Source organism: Gymnodraco acuticeps, unplaced genomic scaffold (assembly GCF_902827175.1).
Source record: "Gymnodraco acuticeps unplaced genomic scaffold, fGymAcu1.1, whole genome shotgun sequence".
Taxonomy (NCBI): Eukaryota; Metazoa; Chordata; class Actinopteri; order Perciformes; family Bathydraconidae; genus Gymnodraco; species Gymnodraco acuticeps.
In genome coordinates this window covers 9,438-23,470 of record NW_022990837.1, presented here as the reverse complement: position 1 = coordinate 23,470, position 14,033 = coordinate 9,438, and the positions used below count along the sequence as shown (strand labels likewise).

At 40.9% G+C, this 14,033-nt stretch overlaps 1 protein-coding gene across 2 annotated transcripts; it reads right to left on the bottom strand.

Annotated features, from left to right (window-relative positions):
• Positions 1–2,378: 2,378 nt before the first annotated feature.
• On the bottom strand, positions 2,379–6,093 carry LOC117557237 (Krueppel homolog 1-like). Of its 2 annotated transcripts, none has more exons than XM_034232963.1 (3): positions 5,577–6,093; positions 4,299–4,622; positions 2,379–3,752 (listed from the first exon to the last, which is right to left on the bottom strand). In XM_034232963.1, the coding sequence occupies exons 1-3, from the start codon at positions 5,761–5,763 to the stop codon at positions 3,127–3,129; spliced, it is 1,137 nt and encodes a 378-aa protein (XP_034088854.1). In that variant the 5' UTR covers positions 5,764–6,093; the 3' UTR covers positions 2,379–3,126. The 2 variants fall into 2 exon arrangements, with proteins under 2 accessions (XP_034088854.1, XP_034088855.1); XM_034232964.1 differs by having other exon boundaries at positions 2,379–3,786; positions 4,333–4,622.
• Between the last annotated feature and the right edge of the window lie 7,940 nt (positions 6,094–14,033).

Genomic DNA, 14,033 nt, shown 5'->3' with positions numbered 1-14,033 from the left:
AACATTAGTAGATCTGTGGATTCATCTCTCAACACCCATATGAAACAGAACTGTAAGCAGATTTATTTTTCTTTATGGATATTTTACAAATCACTTCCCTTTTAAACTGTATTCTTGTTTATTAATAACAACTTTTATTTACTGTCAAATAGTATTTCATACCCGTTTACTTTATTCTCTTGTTTTTTTATAACTATAATGATCATATAAAGATGTGCCTTTACCTCACTGGTTGTAGAAAAAGCTTCTTATATTCGTTAGCATAGCTAGCTAACCAGATGCTAATAACAACAAAGTTATTGACTGTATGATCAGTATGACAGATGAACAGATCGCCACTGGCAGGGGCGGACTGGCCATCGGGACGAATCCCGATGGGCCGGTACTGAAGTGGGCCGGTTGGACGATGTGGGCCGGCCGGTAACCGGCAGGGCTCGACATGAAATGGCCCGCTGGCCCGGAAGCACTAGACACCCTGGGCCAGCATAACGTACTTTCCACTTGCCCGCTCGGGCCACTAAAAATATTGCTTTAAAAAAAGTTGTCCTGTGGTATTGGTATTTTGACTAGCAATTTAGTTAAATTGTTTCGTTTATCAACGTTACAACATAGCGTTCCGTGAGTCGGTTGTTGTTGTTGGGTGAAAAGCAAACAGGGCCGTAAAAGCAATTGGGCTACTTCTGCGGCTAATCAAGGCATATCATCCTCATCCCTGTAACAACTCGGGCCGTGGTCCTCCGCTGCCTTCACCTCCTTCATCTGCCTGGACATCAGCTCCGTACTGGCAATCCAAACATCTCTCAAGCCTTAACTCGGGTAAATATGCATATAACTGGTGGTGGTGTTTTAATAGCATATCAACATATCATTTATCCTAACCCTATCTGAATCCTAATCGTATCACTCATTCTAAGATCATGGGCATGTTTTACTCTTGCCAATGTCTTGTTTGTGTCATGCTTTGTATTCCAAGTCACGGCTTCATGCTCACACTCATGTGCTGTGTCAAGCCAGGATATCTTATCCATGCATCATCGTATGCCTCAACAATTGCATTCCATGCATTCATAAACCCGGATGACATTTCGTGTGTCAGTACCAATGCCAAACCCATGTGCATTTCATGCATTTTAAGCCTGTATGTTTATTTATATGTCACATTCTCATGCTAAAACCCATGTGTAAATCATGCATTCCACCGGAAGGGTCCACGTCTCAGGCTTGTGTCAAGCCAGGATATGATTATCCTTGCTTCATCGTACGCCTCAGCCCATTCTCATGATTAAACTCCTGCGCATTTCATGCACTTATAAGCTGCTACTATTTATATGTCACCATTCTCATGTGAAATGTCACCATCCCACGTTAAACCCCATGTGCCTCATGCACTCTTAAGCCTGATATGACATTTACGAGTTTCCATCTCATGCTAAAACCCCACATGCATTTCCAGCCGTTATATATATTCATGTGTCACGTCCTTGCTAAATAATCTCGACCCAGGGCACGGGTCCGTGTCTCGGCTCGGTGTCGAGCCAGGCTATAATTAATATGTCATTGTTCAGCTTTAACGAGCTGAAGGTCCGTTCCCTAAGAGTAACTCCACTCTTAATTCCATGCTATTCAAAAACACTTATTCTCCATCCTGTATAACTCTCTTATCATATCCCATAGATCTCCGCATCCAGCACGTATTATAAGAAATCCGTACATTTAATTTCATAATACTTATTTTGTTTTGGGGGTTTCATCGGATCGGTTCAACCCTCCCGAATGATACTTCCTGCATAACGGGGCCTAATCGTCAAAATCACCATTACATTCATTTTTGTATCTCGGCAATAAATATGTATTCTTACATCAAAACCATCTCTCCTGATTGAAATGAAGCTCAGGAGAGACCGTCAACCAGGAAGACCGTCTTTACTCTTCATTTACTATTTCCATATAACTACTCTCTCTCCTCTCAATAAGTGATCAGGGGCGTCACTCTCCAGCTTAACCAATCACTTCGCTCTATTCCCAAGAGCCTATCATAGCGCTCTGCTAAACCTTTTAAACCTGCTCTCCCCCCTCTGACAGCTGTCATTTCAGGTGACTCAACGCAACTCTCCTCCACCCCTTTTCTTCTCCTGTCCCTCTGAATCCAGGGCCAAGCTAAGCCACTCCTCTTCACACCGACCCAACTATCCTTCACCACCACCAGTGTCTAGACCCCAGGGGGGTTTCATCGGATCGGTTCTGCCCTCCCGAATGATACTTCCTGCACAACGGGGCCTAATCGCCAAAATCACCATTACATTAATTTGTGTATCTCTGCAATAAATATGTATTCTTACATCAAAACCGTCTCTCCTGATTGAACTGAGGACATATTGTTTATCCTGTTTCTTTTATTTTTTAACAATATGATTTGTTGATTACAGTGTTCTGAATATCTTATTGTGTGTCTACCATAGAACCGCTGGAGGTAAGTATATTGTTGATGTTTATATGAATACAGTTAACTCTTTTTTTAATAACAGTTTCAACTTTAGTGCAATGCCTTGTTTATTACTTGTTTCTGCATCTACAACTAAATATATAAGTAAATCTAATCTCATCTAAATAAACCTAAATAAAAAGTATTTTATTTCTGCTTCCAACCTGATTCAACGGAGGTGAAAGGATTTAAGGAATAATCCTAAAATTCCATCTTAACTCTGAACTCTGAATGAGCTGATTGTAATCTGCTGCAAAACACAAACAATAGGCAGGAATGCGAGTCTGTTTCAAAGGCCTTTTTCTTTTAGTTTGGTTTGATGATATAAACAGAATCAAACTGGAAACATTGTACACATTCTCTATATCAATACGTCATTGGTTCTTCTTTTAGACCAGAACAGACTGATAACTCAACAGGAACTATCAAAAACATCCCAATGGAAGTTTAAAGTCACAACATTTCATTAACCAAAATCAAGTGGTTATAGTATAAATCAGAAAAGTAGTATGACAAAAACGTTAAACATATTTAAAGATGGAGTATATATGCAAGGATGTATGTGGAAATTCATGTATGAATATTGTCAAACAGAGTATATACAACCAGACAGATTTTTCTCTTGTGAATTGTCGTAGGACTAATTAATTGTCCTCTTTTTTTGTTGCACATGCAGAGTCTCCAGGGTTGTCATCAGTCTCTGGTTGTAAATGTCTCTCTGGATCTGAGTTCCTGGCTGGTTCTGGTCCTCCACAGTCCTCTCCATCAGCTTCTGTTTCCATGTGTTCAGCTGAGCTGCTGGCTGGAGGCTCTGCCTCTCTGTTCTTCTCACTTTGAGTTTGATGAAGCTGTGAGGACTGACGACCAACACACTTATGGCTTTTGACCTTATGACTCCAGGTGAATCTTTTGTCACAAACACTGCAGCTGTATGGTTTCTCTCCTGTGTGGATTCTAATGTGGCACTTTAAACTTCCTTTCACTGCAAAAGATTTCTTACAAATTGAGCAGATGTATGGTTTCTCTCCTGTGTGGATTCTCATGTGCAGATTTAAATATCCTTTCCATGCAAATGTTTTCTCACAGACTGAGCAGCTGAATTGTTTCTCTCCTGCACTACGTCTTGAATCACTGACAGGGTCTTGTTTATTTCTCTGAGAGTTTGAACCTGGTTCTCTGGTCTCCTTCCAATCAGCACTATCTTCAGTATAAGGTTTAGAAGAGTCTCCAGGGTTGTCCTCAGTCTCTGGTTGTAAATGTCTCTCTGGATCTGAGTTCCTGGCTGGTTCTGGTCCTCCACAGTCCTCTCCATCAGCTTCTGTTTCCATGTGTTCAGCTGAGCTGCTGGCTGGAGGCACTGCCTCTCTGTTCTCATCACTTTGAGTTTGATGAAGCTGTGAGGACTGACGACCAACACACTTATGGGTTTTGACCAGATAGCTCTGTGTGAATCTTTTGTCACAATCACTGCAGCTGTATGGTTTCTCTCCTGTGTGGACTCTCATGTGTCTATTTAAATCTCCACTCTGTGTAAAATATTTCTTACAAAATGAGCAGCTGTATGGTTTCTCTCCTGTGTGGTTTCTCACGTGGTGCTTTAAACTTCTTCTATGTGAAAAATATTTATTACAGACTGAGCAGCTGAATGGTTTCTCTCCTGCACTACGTCTTGAATCACTGACAGGGTCTTGTTTATTTCTCTGAGACTTTGAACCTGGTTCTCTGGTCTCCTTCCAATCAGCACTGTCTTCAGTGTCAGGTTCAGAAGAGCCTCCAGGGTTGTCCTCAGTCTCTGATTGTAAATGTATCTCTGGATCTGAGTTCCTGGCTGGTTCTGGTCCTCCACAGTCCTCTCCATCAGCTTCTGTTTCCAGGTGTTCAGTTTGTCTTTGATGAAGCTGAGAGGACTGAGGTTTGTCTTCATCATCTTCACTCTTCACAGGGACAGGAGTGAATGTGAACTTGGTGATATCAGCCTCCTCCAGCCCTTGAAGCTGCTCTCCCTCCTGACTGATCCAGAGTACCTCCTGTTCCTCTTTAATGTGTGGGGGGGGCTCTGGGTCCTCCTGGTCCAGACTGGAGCTCCACTCCTGCTGCTCAGGGGGAACCTCTTCTTTAACCACCAGCTGCTGCTGGACGTCTGCAGGAAACAGGAAACACATATTCAGAGAAACTCTTGAGTATTACAATTTAAAATGTAATGACCATTACCAACATTAACATTTCAAATGCTTGCCTATCAGTTAGCTAAGTCCCGCCCCCTTTGTATGTCTGTTGGCTCAATTGTCAGTCAATTACACCTTTTTTCCAGATGCTCCGGAGAGTTCAAGGAAAACAGGTGAGTTAGTACTGTAGCTGATATAAAAGGAAGTTACACTGCTTAGTTTGGACAGGGAGAGCGTGGGGGCGAAGTTTCTCCTTTTCTGTTTGCAGATATGAGTTTCTACATGTAGGTTTGTGTAATTCATGATCAAGTTAGTTATCAGGATTAGATCTGCATTTACTGGCTGTATGAGCTGATGGTGCATTTTAGTGATTGTTTTTAAGGTAAAAGGGCGCTGCTATGGCAGAGCTCGCTGTGCCCTTCAATGTACTCGTAGCAAATAGGTAGGAATGGAGGAGCCAAATCTCAAATCCTGACTTTATTCACAAAATGTGGACTTTCTTAAATTCTCAAAAATCCACTATTTTTCTCAAAATGTTGAAGTTGGAGTAATGAGGCTAATATTAAAAGTCACAGTTAATTTAGTTGTTGCATTAAAATATCAAACACTGAGACCAGTGTCAGTGTAAGCTTGCTGACTGCCACTCGTCCACCGGCAGACATCGATCCCCTATTGATGTACAATTAAATAAACGTAACACTAAGTAAGGAAATCTGTGTTTGGTAGATTATTTCTTTGTCGTAACAATGCTTCTTGGCAATACATCTGATAACGTTGGAAAGCCTGTTTTCTTGCCGGAGAGTGGCTGCTGTTTGGCATTGACAGAGGAGATTGGTCACATTTTTCATGCACCCCACATACTCAGTTATTGTTGTTACGAGTTAATAAAGAGAGAGAATAAAGAGAGAGTGAATAAAGAGGGAACAGACCTGCTCTGTGGATCTGAAGCTGAGGCTGTAAAACAGCGTCCAGTAGTTTCCGGTGTCTCTCGTTCTCCTGTTTTGAACGAGACAGTTCCTCCTCGTACTCTGCTATCGTTCTTTCAAACAGAACAAAGATCTCTTCAGCAGCCGCAGTGAGTCGCTGCTTCACCAACGAGAGCAGGACAACACTCATGATTACTAAATCACCACTTCCCGTTTCTCTCACTGTGTTGCTAGCGTGTTACCAGCTAGCATGCTAAGCTAGCATGCTAAGCTAGCTTCTAGAGTCCGAGCTAGAGGCTTCAGAAGAAAGAGCAGAGTCAGAGATTCATCCAGACACACAGACGATGGATGGATCAGCTGCTCACACACACTGTCTCAGGAACACCGAGAGAGAACCATGGATGTTAAAATCACCACTTCCTGTTGAACACACTGTTTCTCTCTGAAGCTTCAGTCTCTGTTCAACACACTGTTTCTCTCTGAAGCTTCAGTCTCTGTTGAACACACTGTTTCTCTGAAGCTTCAGTCTCTGTTAAACACACTGTTTCTCTGAAGCTTCAGTCTCTGTTGAACACACTGTTTCTCTGAAGCTTCAGTCTCTATTCAACACACTGTTTCTCTCTGAAGCTTCAGTCTCTGTTGAACACACTGTTTCTCTGAAGCTTCAGTCTCTGTTGAACACACTGTTTCTCTGAAGCTTCAGTCTCTGTTGAACACACTGTTTCTCTGAAGCTTCAGTCTCTGTTAAACACACTGTTTCTCTGAAGCTTCAGTCTCTGTTGAACACACTGTTTCTCTGAAGCTTCAGTCTCTGTTGAACACACTGTTTCTCTCTGAAGCTTCAGTCTCTGTTGAACACACTGTTTCTCTCTGAAGCTTCAGTCTCTGTTGAACACACTGTTTCTCTCTGAAGCTTCAGTCTCTGTTGAACACACTGTTTCTCTGAAGCTTCAGTCTCTGTTGAACAAACTGTTTCTCTCTGAAGCTTCAGTCTCTGTTGAACACACTGTTTCTCTGAAGCTTCAGTCTCTGTTGAACACACTGTTTCTCTCTGAAGCTTCCTGAGCTGCTGTTCAGCTGGACGGCAGGAAGCAGAGGTTTGGGAGGATGATGTCCCTGATGCTGTTTAGATTCCTCCAGCACCACGGGGGGTCCTGTGTGGATGACAGCTCCTTCCTCAGCAGATCCAGTTCTCCAGAATTGTCCTAATTACAGAGAAAAAGAAACAAATTAATTAATCATATTAACAAATGATGATTGCAAAAATTATGACCATGAGCATCCCTAAAGGATTATTTAAAATTCCGTACTGTTTTGGTTTTTAAAAATATCTATATCTATAAAAAAACATGTGCAAGTGTTTACAGACCACCCTTTGTAGCCATGCCTCATACATTAGTTACACTGTAAAAATAAAACGTTTTTTGGTAACACTTTATATTAAGGTACACAAATTACCTAATTAACTAGTTGTTAATTAACATGCATATTAGCAGTATTTTGGCTCTTTATTAGTCATTATAAAACACTTATTAATGCCTTATTCTACATGACCATATTCTACAAGTAATAAGCCATTAATTGAGAGTTTTTCCTCAATAACCCTCTAATTAGTGCTGATTTGTTGCAAGTAAGGAAGTTGTTGTCCATGAGTTTTGGTCTTAATATGCTCTGCTCAATATGGGCCTAATAAGGCAGTAGTAGCACAAGAATAGTAATTCTCCCATAATAACACTTAACAAATATGATCTCTTATGTAACAAGACATGAAACTATAAGTGTTAATTGTGTCTAAATAACTCAAAATTAGGTATTTCTATCTAAAAATATGTTCCCTATTTTAAAGTGAAGTCTTGTTCATAACCAATAAGCTATTAGTTTGACTCTAATTGACCTGAACAGGTTCCCTATTCTAAAGTTGCCTCCTCTTCACACTTTGTAAATACATTATAGCACACAACTACTGAAATTAACCTCAACAGTACATGAACAAAGTAGGCACACGTTGAAATATCTGTTTTATTAATTAACCACTGAAGAGAGGTTCAGACACATCCCAAAACACGTCAAGTTTCTCCAAGGCTGAGAACACATACGTTTTAATAAAAACTGATTTCCTTTAACAGATTGTATTTATTTGTGATCATACTGTGATACAATAGGTGTACTGTTCTCTCTATGTGTTGTACTGTCTCAGTGTGAACATAGATTAAATAGCCAGCCAAACTCTTTTGAGAGCCAGGGAATGAGCAGCCATGCTCCTTTATTCACTTATTTGCAGTCCACTGACATTCAAACGGAGTGAAACTATACAAAAAGAAGTTACAAGGCACTTAATGATCTCATACATGCAAGTGTAACACACACATATTAACACATGGGACCACTAAGTGTAAACAACGTTAATATAGCTAATGCTAGCTGTGCAATAAGCTTGTGTGTACAGGCCATGGATGTATAATAAGAACGGTACAGGCTAGTATGGCTAATGCAAATGCTAGCGCGAATGCTAACGCGAATGCTAGCACTAACGCATTTTCTCATTGTGTTTAAACCGTTTAAACATCTCCAAATGTCATCACATAAACACAATACATGTTACTAATACTTACAGTGTAAGTGTAAGGCTCACACTTACAGTCATTGCTTTCTGACGGAATTTACCCTTTTACTCTTCAGGTTGCAAAGGGAAAATTAGTAGCAGTCTACTCATTGATGTCTACTGCCATGCTATTCAGTTCACTTTCTCCTACTTCCTGTACCCGGTTTCCTGTCTAACCTTCAGTACACATTTTACAAATATATAAATGTGCAAATATGAAACATACAGGTCAATATCACCTTGCTATTGGTAGCTGAACTGTCAATACCCCAACACATATTCCTAGATATAAATACCTAATTTCGAATTATTTAGACACAATTAACACTTATAGTTTCATGTCTTGTTAATAAGTCTTATTATGGGAGAATTACTATTCTTGTGGTACTACTGCCTTATTAGGCCCATATTGAGCAGAGCATATTAAGACCAAAACTCATGTACAACAACTTCCTTACTTGCAATAAATAAGCACTAATTAGAGGGTTATTGTGTTATTTTTCTACATCCAACTCACAGGTTTATCATTACTTTGAGACAAAAGATTATAATTTTCCCCTTTTAGAAGTGTAGTTACGGTCATTTGTTCTGGGAATGTCATTTTCGAGCCTGAGACCTGAAAAACAGGGATGGGGTCTAACAGGTTAAAGTGCACCTATCGTGCTATTTTAAAAAGGCATATATTATGGGTCTCAGATATATACAAATATATAAAAACATGTCTATGATGTTTTTTGCTCAAAATACAAACAGATGAATGTACTTTAGACATCCCTCAAATCCCTCTATTCAAGCCCTTTACTTACATTACTTACAGCGCCCATCGTACAGGGCAAATGAAAAGTGTAACCGGGGTGACAAGGGTGTTACATTTACTTAATTATGAATATTGTTACATCAAGGCCGAAAAGTAGGATGAGCACCAACGGTCAAAAAAAATGTTTTCCCTCCCAGAGCTGCCAGCGCAGCACCCCCCCCCCAGATCTGGCGCCCTAGTAGCGCTGCTCAATTAAATCGTATTTTAAATCGCGATTACGATGATGACTTGCAACGAATACAACGTAATCAAAATAAAACGATTATTTTTTTATTATTATTATTTTATTTTTTTTGTTTTTCAGTTGAATTCTACTTAAAGTTCAGGGTAATCAACTGTTAAAAACATATTGTTCAAAAAAAATAATATTTATTCTCCAATAAATGGATGTTTTCAAAGTCAATGAATAATCGCATTTAATAATCGCAATTACAATTATTGACCCAAATAATCGAGATTAAGATTTGTGCCATAATCGAGCAGCCCTACGCGACTTCCTATGCCAAAAATCGGCCCTGAATCCCTTCATGCTTTCACCACCACCAGTGTCTAGACCCCAGGGGGGGTTTCATCGGTTCGGTTCGGTTCGGTTCCCCCCCCCCCCCCTCCCCCGAATGATATAGAGAGAGGCGAAGTCCCGCCCATCTAGTTCCGCCCCATGGGACCTTATTTCGGAAAAATTATGTATTGAAGTCAATGGAGAGAGAAAACTTATCTTTCGACCCCGTTTGAATTGTGCCATGAATTACACATATGATGTTTGTCAATCTTAAAAAATCATTTCCATGTAAAAAAAGTCACAGTTTTTCGTAAAACTGTTGAAATATAAGACTATGAGAAATACGCAACTAGAAAGACTACAAATCCCAGAATCCCGGTCCCGCATGCTGGCTCTTACAAACGACTAACTCCCCTTGTGTGTATGTACAGCTCTCAACGAGTGATTTTCCCCTCTTTTAACACTTTTCTCCTCATTCTGAAAGAAAGAAGTGAAATGTGTCAACTAGTGCTGTAGCGACGCGTCGACTTCAAAATATCGTCGACGACATATTTCCGCGTCGACGCGTCGCCACCATAGACTGTATGACGCCACACACAAACGTGGGTCACCCAAAGCAACAAGCAGTTCGCAATCGCACTTCTAACACAATGGAGACTGAAACGGCTATCACCTCCTCCTCACAGGATTGCGCACGAAGCCCTCAAACGAAAACATCTCGCCCCAGGTCTTCAAAAGCATGGGAATATTTTAAAGTTAGTCCAAAACGCAAAGATATTTATATATTTATATCTCACTGAGACTGCTGCTTGACCGGAAGCAGCAGCTAGCTGTGGTGGCAACCATTAGCAGCTAGCATTTGCTCTCCGATTTAAAATGGAATTATGGATTATAAATTCAATAATTTTTGTATACATAGACGTTAAAAACCTATGGATTAACCGATTCAGCCGCGTTTTTTCTCATTTGAATGCCATTGAACACGCATTTTGATCAGATTGACAGCTACGGCGGTGAGACGATCTCCCTAGAAGCTCTGTGAAGGTACGTGTTGTGATGACTGTATTTGCTTCCCCTGTCGCGAGTCCGGATCACTCAGTGATGATACTATGTACCTACATAATCTGTGGAGTCTCAGCTTTAATCGGATATATTGTATGTGCAGCTACGATAAGTAATAAGGGTACTTTTATCTTGAGTTCTGTGCCAATGTTCGTTAGCATTTTTCGCTCAGGGGTCATTTAGATGCTTCTTATGAGACTTGTGTTTTGTTTTGGTAAACATGGTTTGTATCGTCAGTTAGCTGAGATTATTTCCGTTAATCTGGTATAACACATTAATAGGTTCTTAAATATTAAAATCCCCTGAGACACAGTATCGTGAAAAAAACAATTTTTACATTACGTTTTTTTTACATTACGTTTTTTATGAATTGAACAACAGAAAAATAATCGTTCGATTAGTCGACTAATCGATCAAATAATCGCCCGATTAATCGTTTTCAAAATAATCGTTTCCCCCCAGCACTAGTGTCAACGTGACGGCCGTCTTGGTGTGTGGTGCGAGACGGGAGATGTAGTTCATTGAGCGGTTTCACACAAAGAAAGTGTTACTTCACAGTTTTACGACACATTTTAAAAATGTTGATTTGCAAAATTATCTTTTAAATTGACAAACATCATATGTGTAATTCGTGGCACAATTCAAACGGGATTGAAAGATAATCTTTCTCTCTCCATTGACTTCAATACATAATTTTTCTGAAATAAGGTCCCATGGAGCTCCCCCGGAAAGGGAGGGACTTTGCCTCTCTATACCAGCACAACGGGGTCTCTCCTGATTGAAAGTTAAACCCAATAGGCCTACGCACATTCATCAGTTATTAAAGTAGGCTAAGTTAAACCCATACCTGCCAACCCTACCGATTTGGGCGGTAGTCTACCGCTTTTGACATGTTTCTACCGCCTACCGACTTAGCTGGCTTTCCCTACCGATTTTCAATCTTCCCAAACTATAACAAATAAAAATGACACGACATGGGCCCTTTCTCATTTCATCAAATCCCCCTCCTCGACTCCTCGGTCCTCCGGTAGTGACGCGGAAATTAATTTCAGCGCGCCATGTTGAAGGACATCTAATTTCTCTAAATGCACTTCGAGGACCGAGGATCGAGCGTCGAGGAGGCTCTCTGGAGGAGCTCTAACCGAGGAGAGAGGAGAGAGGAGGCTCTCTGGAGGAGCTATAACCGAGGAGACACTGATGGGTCCTCCACGGCTCCTTCGTGGATGCATTTCCGGGAACAGAGATGTTTCAAAGAGTCTTGACGCACGGCCGGACTTATCTCAGCCAATCACAGCTCTGCATGCATCCCCTGGATATTATTTTAGTAACTGCTTTTCATCGCGACGCGATGTTTCCAGAGAGAACAGCTGAGAGGTCCGTGCAGAAAGCAGAGATTCAACACAATACAAGCAGACATCTTGGTGTCAATAATTGCCTAAATAGAAGTAAATCCAAACCTGATTTACTTGTATGCTGCTTCCTCATCAGTAGAGAGCAACTTGTGAAGGTTAACAAAACCCTGTAATTTGCCATCACAACCAATGTAGGGGCCGGCCAGGGCTACGTGAGTTCAGCTGTGCTCTTTACTAGCTTATTTTTAGCTTTTTTTGATGACTTTACTGAACTGCTGTCTTGGATGTGTCAAAGATTAGCAACACAATTGATTTCACTGCATTATTATTTTGTACGTAGTGTTAGATACTACTACTGGACCCCTTCGTGGCAAAAATGTACACGCCCATAATAACTGCTATTAAATCCTCATACATCAATATATTTTTCTACTTTTTTTTTCATGAATCACATAAACAACTTCTAACGTACTCAAAACTACCAAACATTCAATAATATTCAGGATTGTAACCCTTTAAACGCCTGTTTCATTATTTAATTTCTCTCAAAAATGCCTCATTGACTTCCATTCAGACCACATTTGTTTTATCTCACTGCCATTGCAGTATAAAACCATGCATTTTGTAATGTCAGCATTTCATTTAGAAGAAAAGTAGTGATATTTGATATTTCTACTCTATTCCAACAGATTACACCATTTTCCCACCTGGTGCTCTCTCAGGTGATAGAACAACAATTGTTTTAGGCCTGTGCACAACCAGCACACACACCTCTCCTCCCTCTCCGTGTGTGTGTGAGAATCTGTAAGCATGCACGGATCATTCCATGGGAAAAAAGGCCATCTTTTGAGGGATGTGTTTGATGTGTCTTTGAAGAGCTGCTTGATTACTCAAAAACAAAAAACAACTGTTAATGTGTAGAACAGGCCGACTCTCTTTGCTTTAGTTTAGTAGATATCTACAAACAAAGAGTCCAGATGTTTTCTAAGACCATTTAGTGCTTCACAAAATAAAATACACAACGGCTGTTGGCTGTTAGCTGTAGGTGCGTGTGTGTGTGTGTGTGTGTGTGTGTGTGTGGTACAGTGTGCGTGTGTGTGTTGTACAGTGTGTAGGTGTGTGTGTGGTACAGTGTGTGCGTGTGTGTGGTACAGGTGTGTGTGGTACAGTGTGTAGGTGTGTGTGTGTGGTAAAGTGTGTAGGTGTGTGTGTGGTACAGTGTGTGCGTGTGTGTGGTACAGTGTGTGTGTGGTACAGTGTGTAGGTGTGTGTGTGTGGTTCAGTGTGTAGGTGTGTGTGTGCTACAGTGTGTAGGTGTGTGTGTGTGGTACAGTGTGTAGGTGTGTGTGTTACAGTGTGTAGGTGTGTGTGTGGTACAGTGTGTGCGTCTGTGTGTGGTACAGTGTGGTGTGTGGTACAGTGTGTAGGTGTGTGTGTGTGGTACAGTGTGTAGGTGTGTGTGTATGGTACAGTGTGTAGGTGTGTGTGTGTGGTACAGTGTGTAGGTGTGTGGGTGTGGTACAGTGTGTGTGTGGTACAGTGTGTAGGTGTGTGTGTGGTACAGTGTGTAGGTGTGTGTGGTACAGTTGTGTGCGTGTGTGTGGTACAGTGTGTGTGTGGTACAGTGTGTAGGTGTGTGTGTGTGTACAGTGTGTAGGTGTGTGTGTGGTACAGTGTGTAGGTGTGTGTGTGGTACAGTGCGTAGATGCGGCGGACAGACAGGTCTCAGTTGGTTTGGTGTCCTCTGCTTACTTTTAATACTTGTAAATACAACTTTTGGCCCGTAATTTATTTTCCTCATTGTAGCGACCAGAGAGAGGGGGGGGGATATATCCAGTCTCTGATAGTGTTACGTTATTATGAGAGTGCTCTGTTTGATTCTGAAATTGTATATATATATATATACATATACAGTGGGGCAAACAAGTATTTAGTCAGCCACCAATTGTGCAAGTTCTCCCACTTAAAAAGATGAGAGGCCTGTAATCTTCATCCTAGGTACACTTCAACTATGAGAGACAGAATGAGGGGAAAGAATCCAGGAAATCACATTGTAGGATTTTTAATGAATGAATTGGTAAAATAAGTATTTGGTCACCTACAAACAAACAAGATTTCTGGCTCTCAC

Coding starts and splice junctions, on each gene's coding strand:
- LOC117557237 (XM_034232963.1), bottom strand. CDS start 5,763: ATGAGTGTTGTCCTGCTCTCGTTGGTGAAGCAGCGACTCACTGCGGCT. Junction 4,623..5,576: donor GCTTCAGATCCACAGAGCAG/GTCTGTTCCCTC, acceptor TGTTTCCTGCAG/ACGTCCAGCAGCAGCTGGTG. Junction 3,753..4,298: donor AGAACCAGCCAGGAACTCAG/ATCCAGAGATAC, acceptor CCAGGAACTCAG/ATCCAGAGAGACATTTACAA.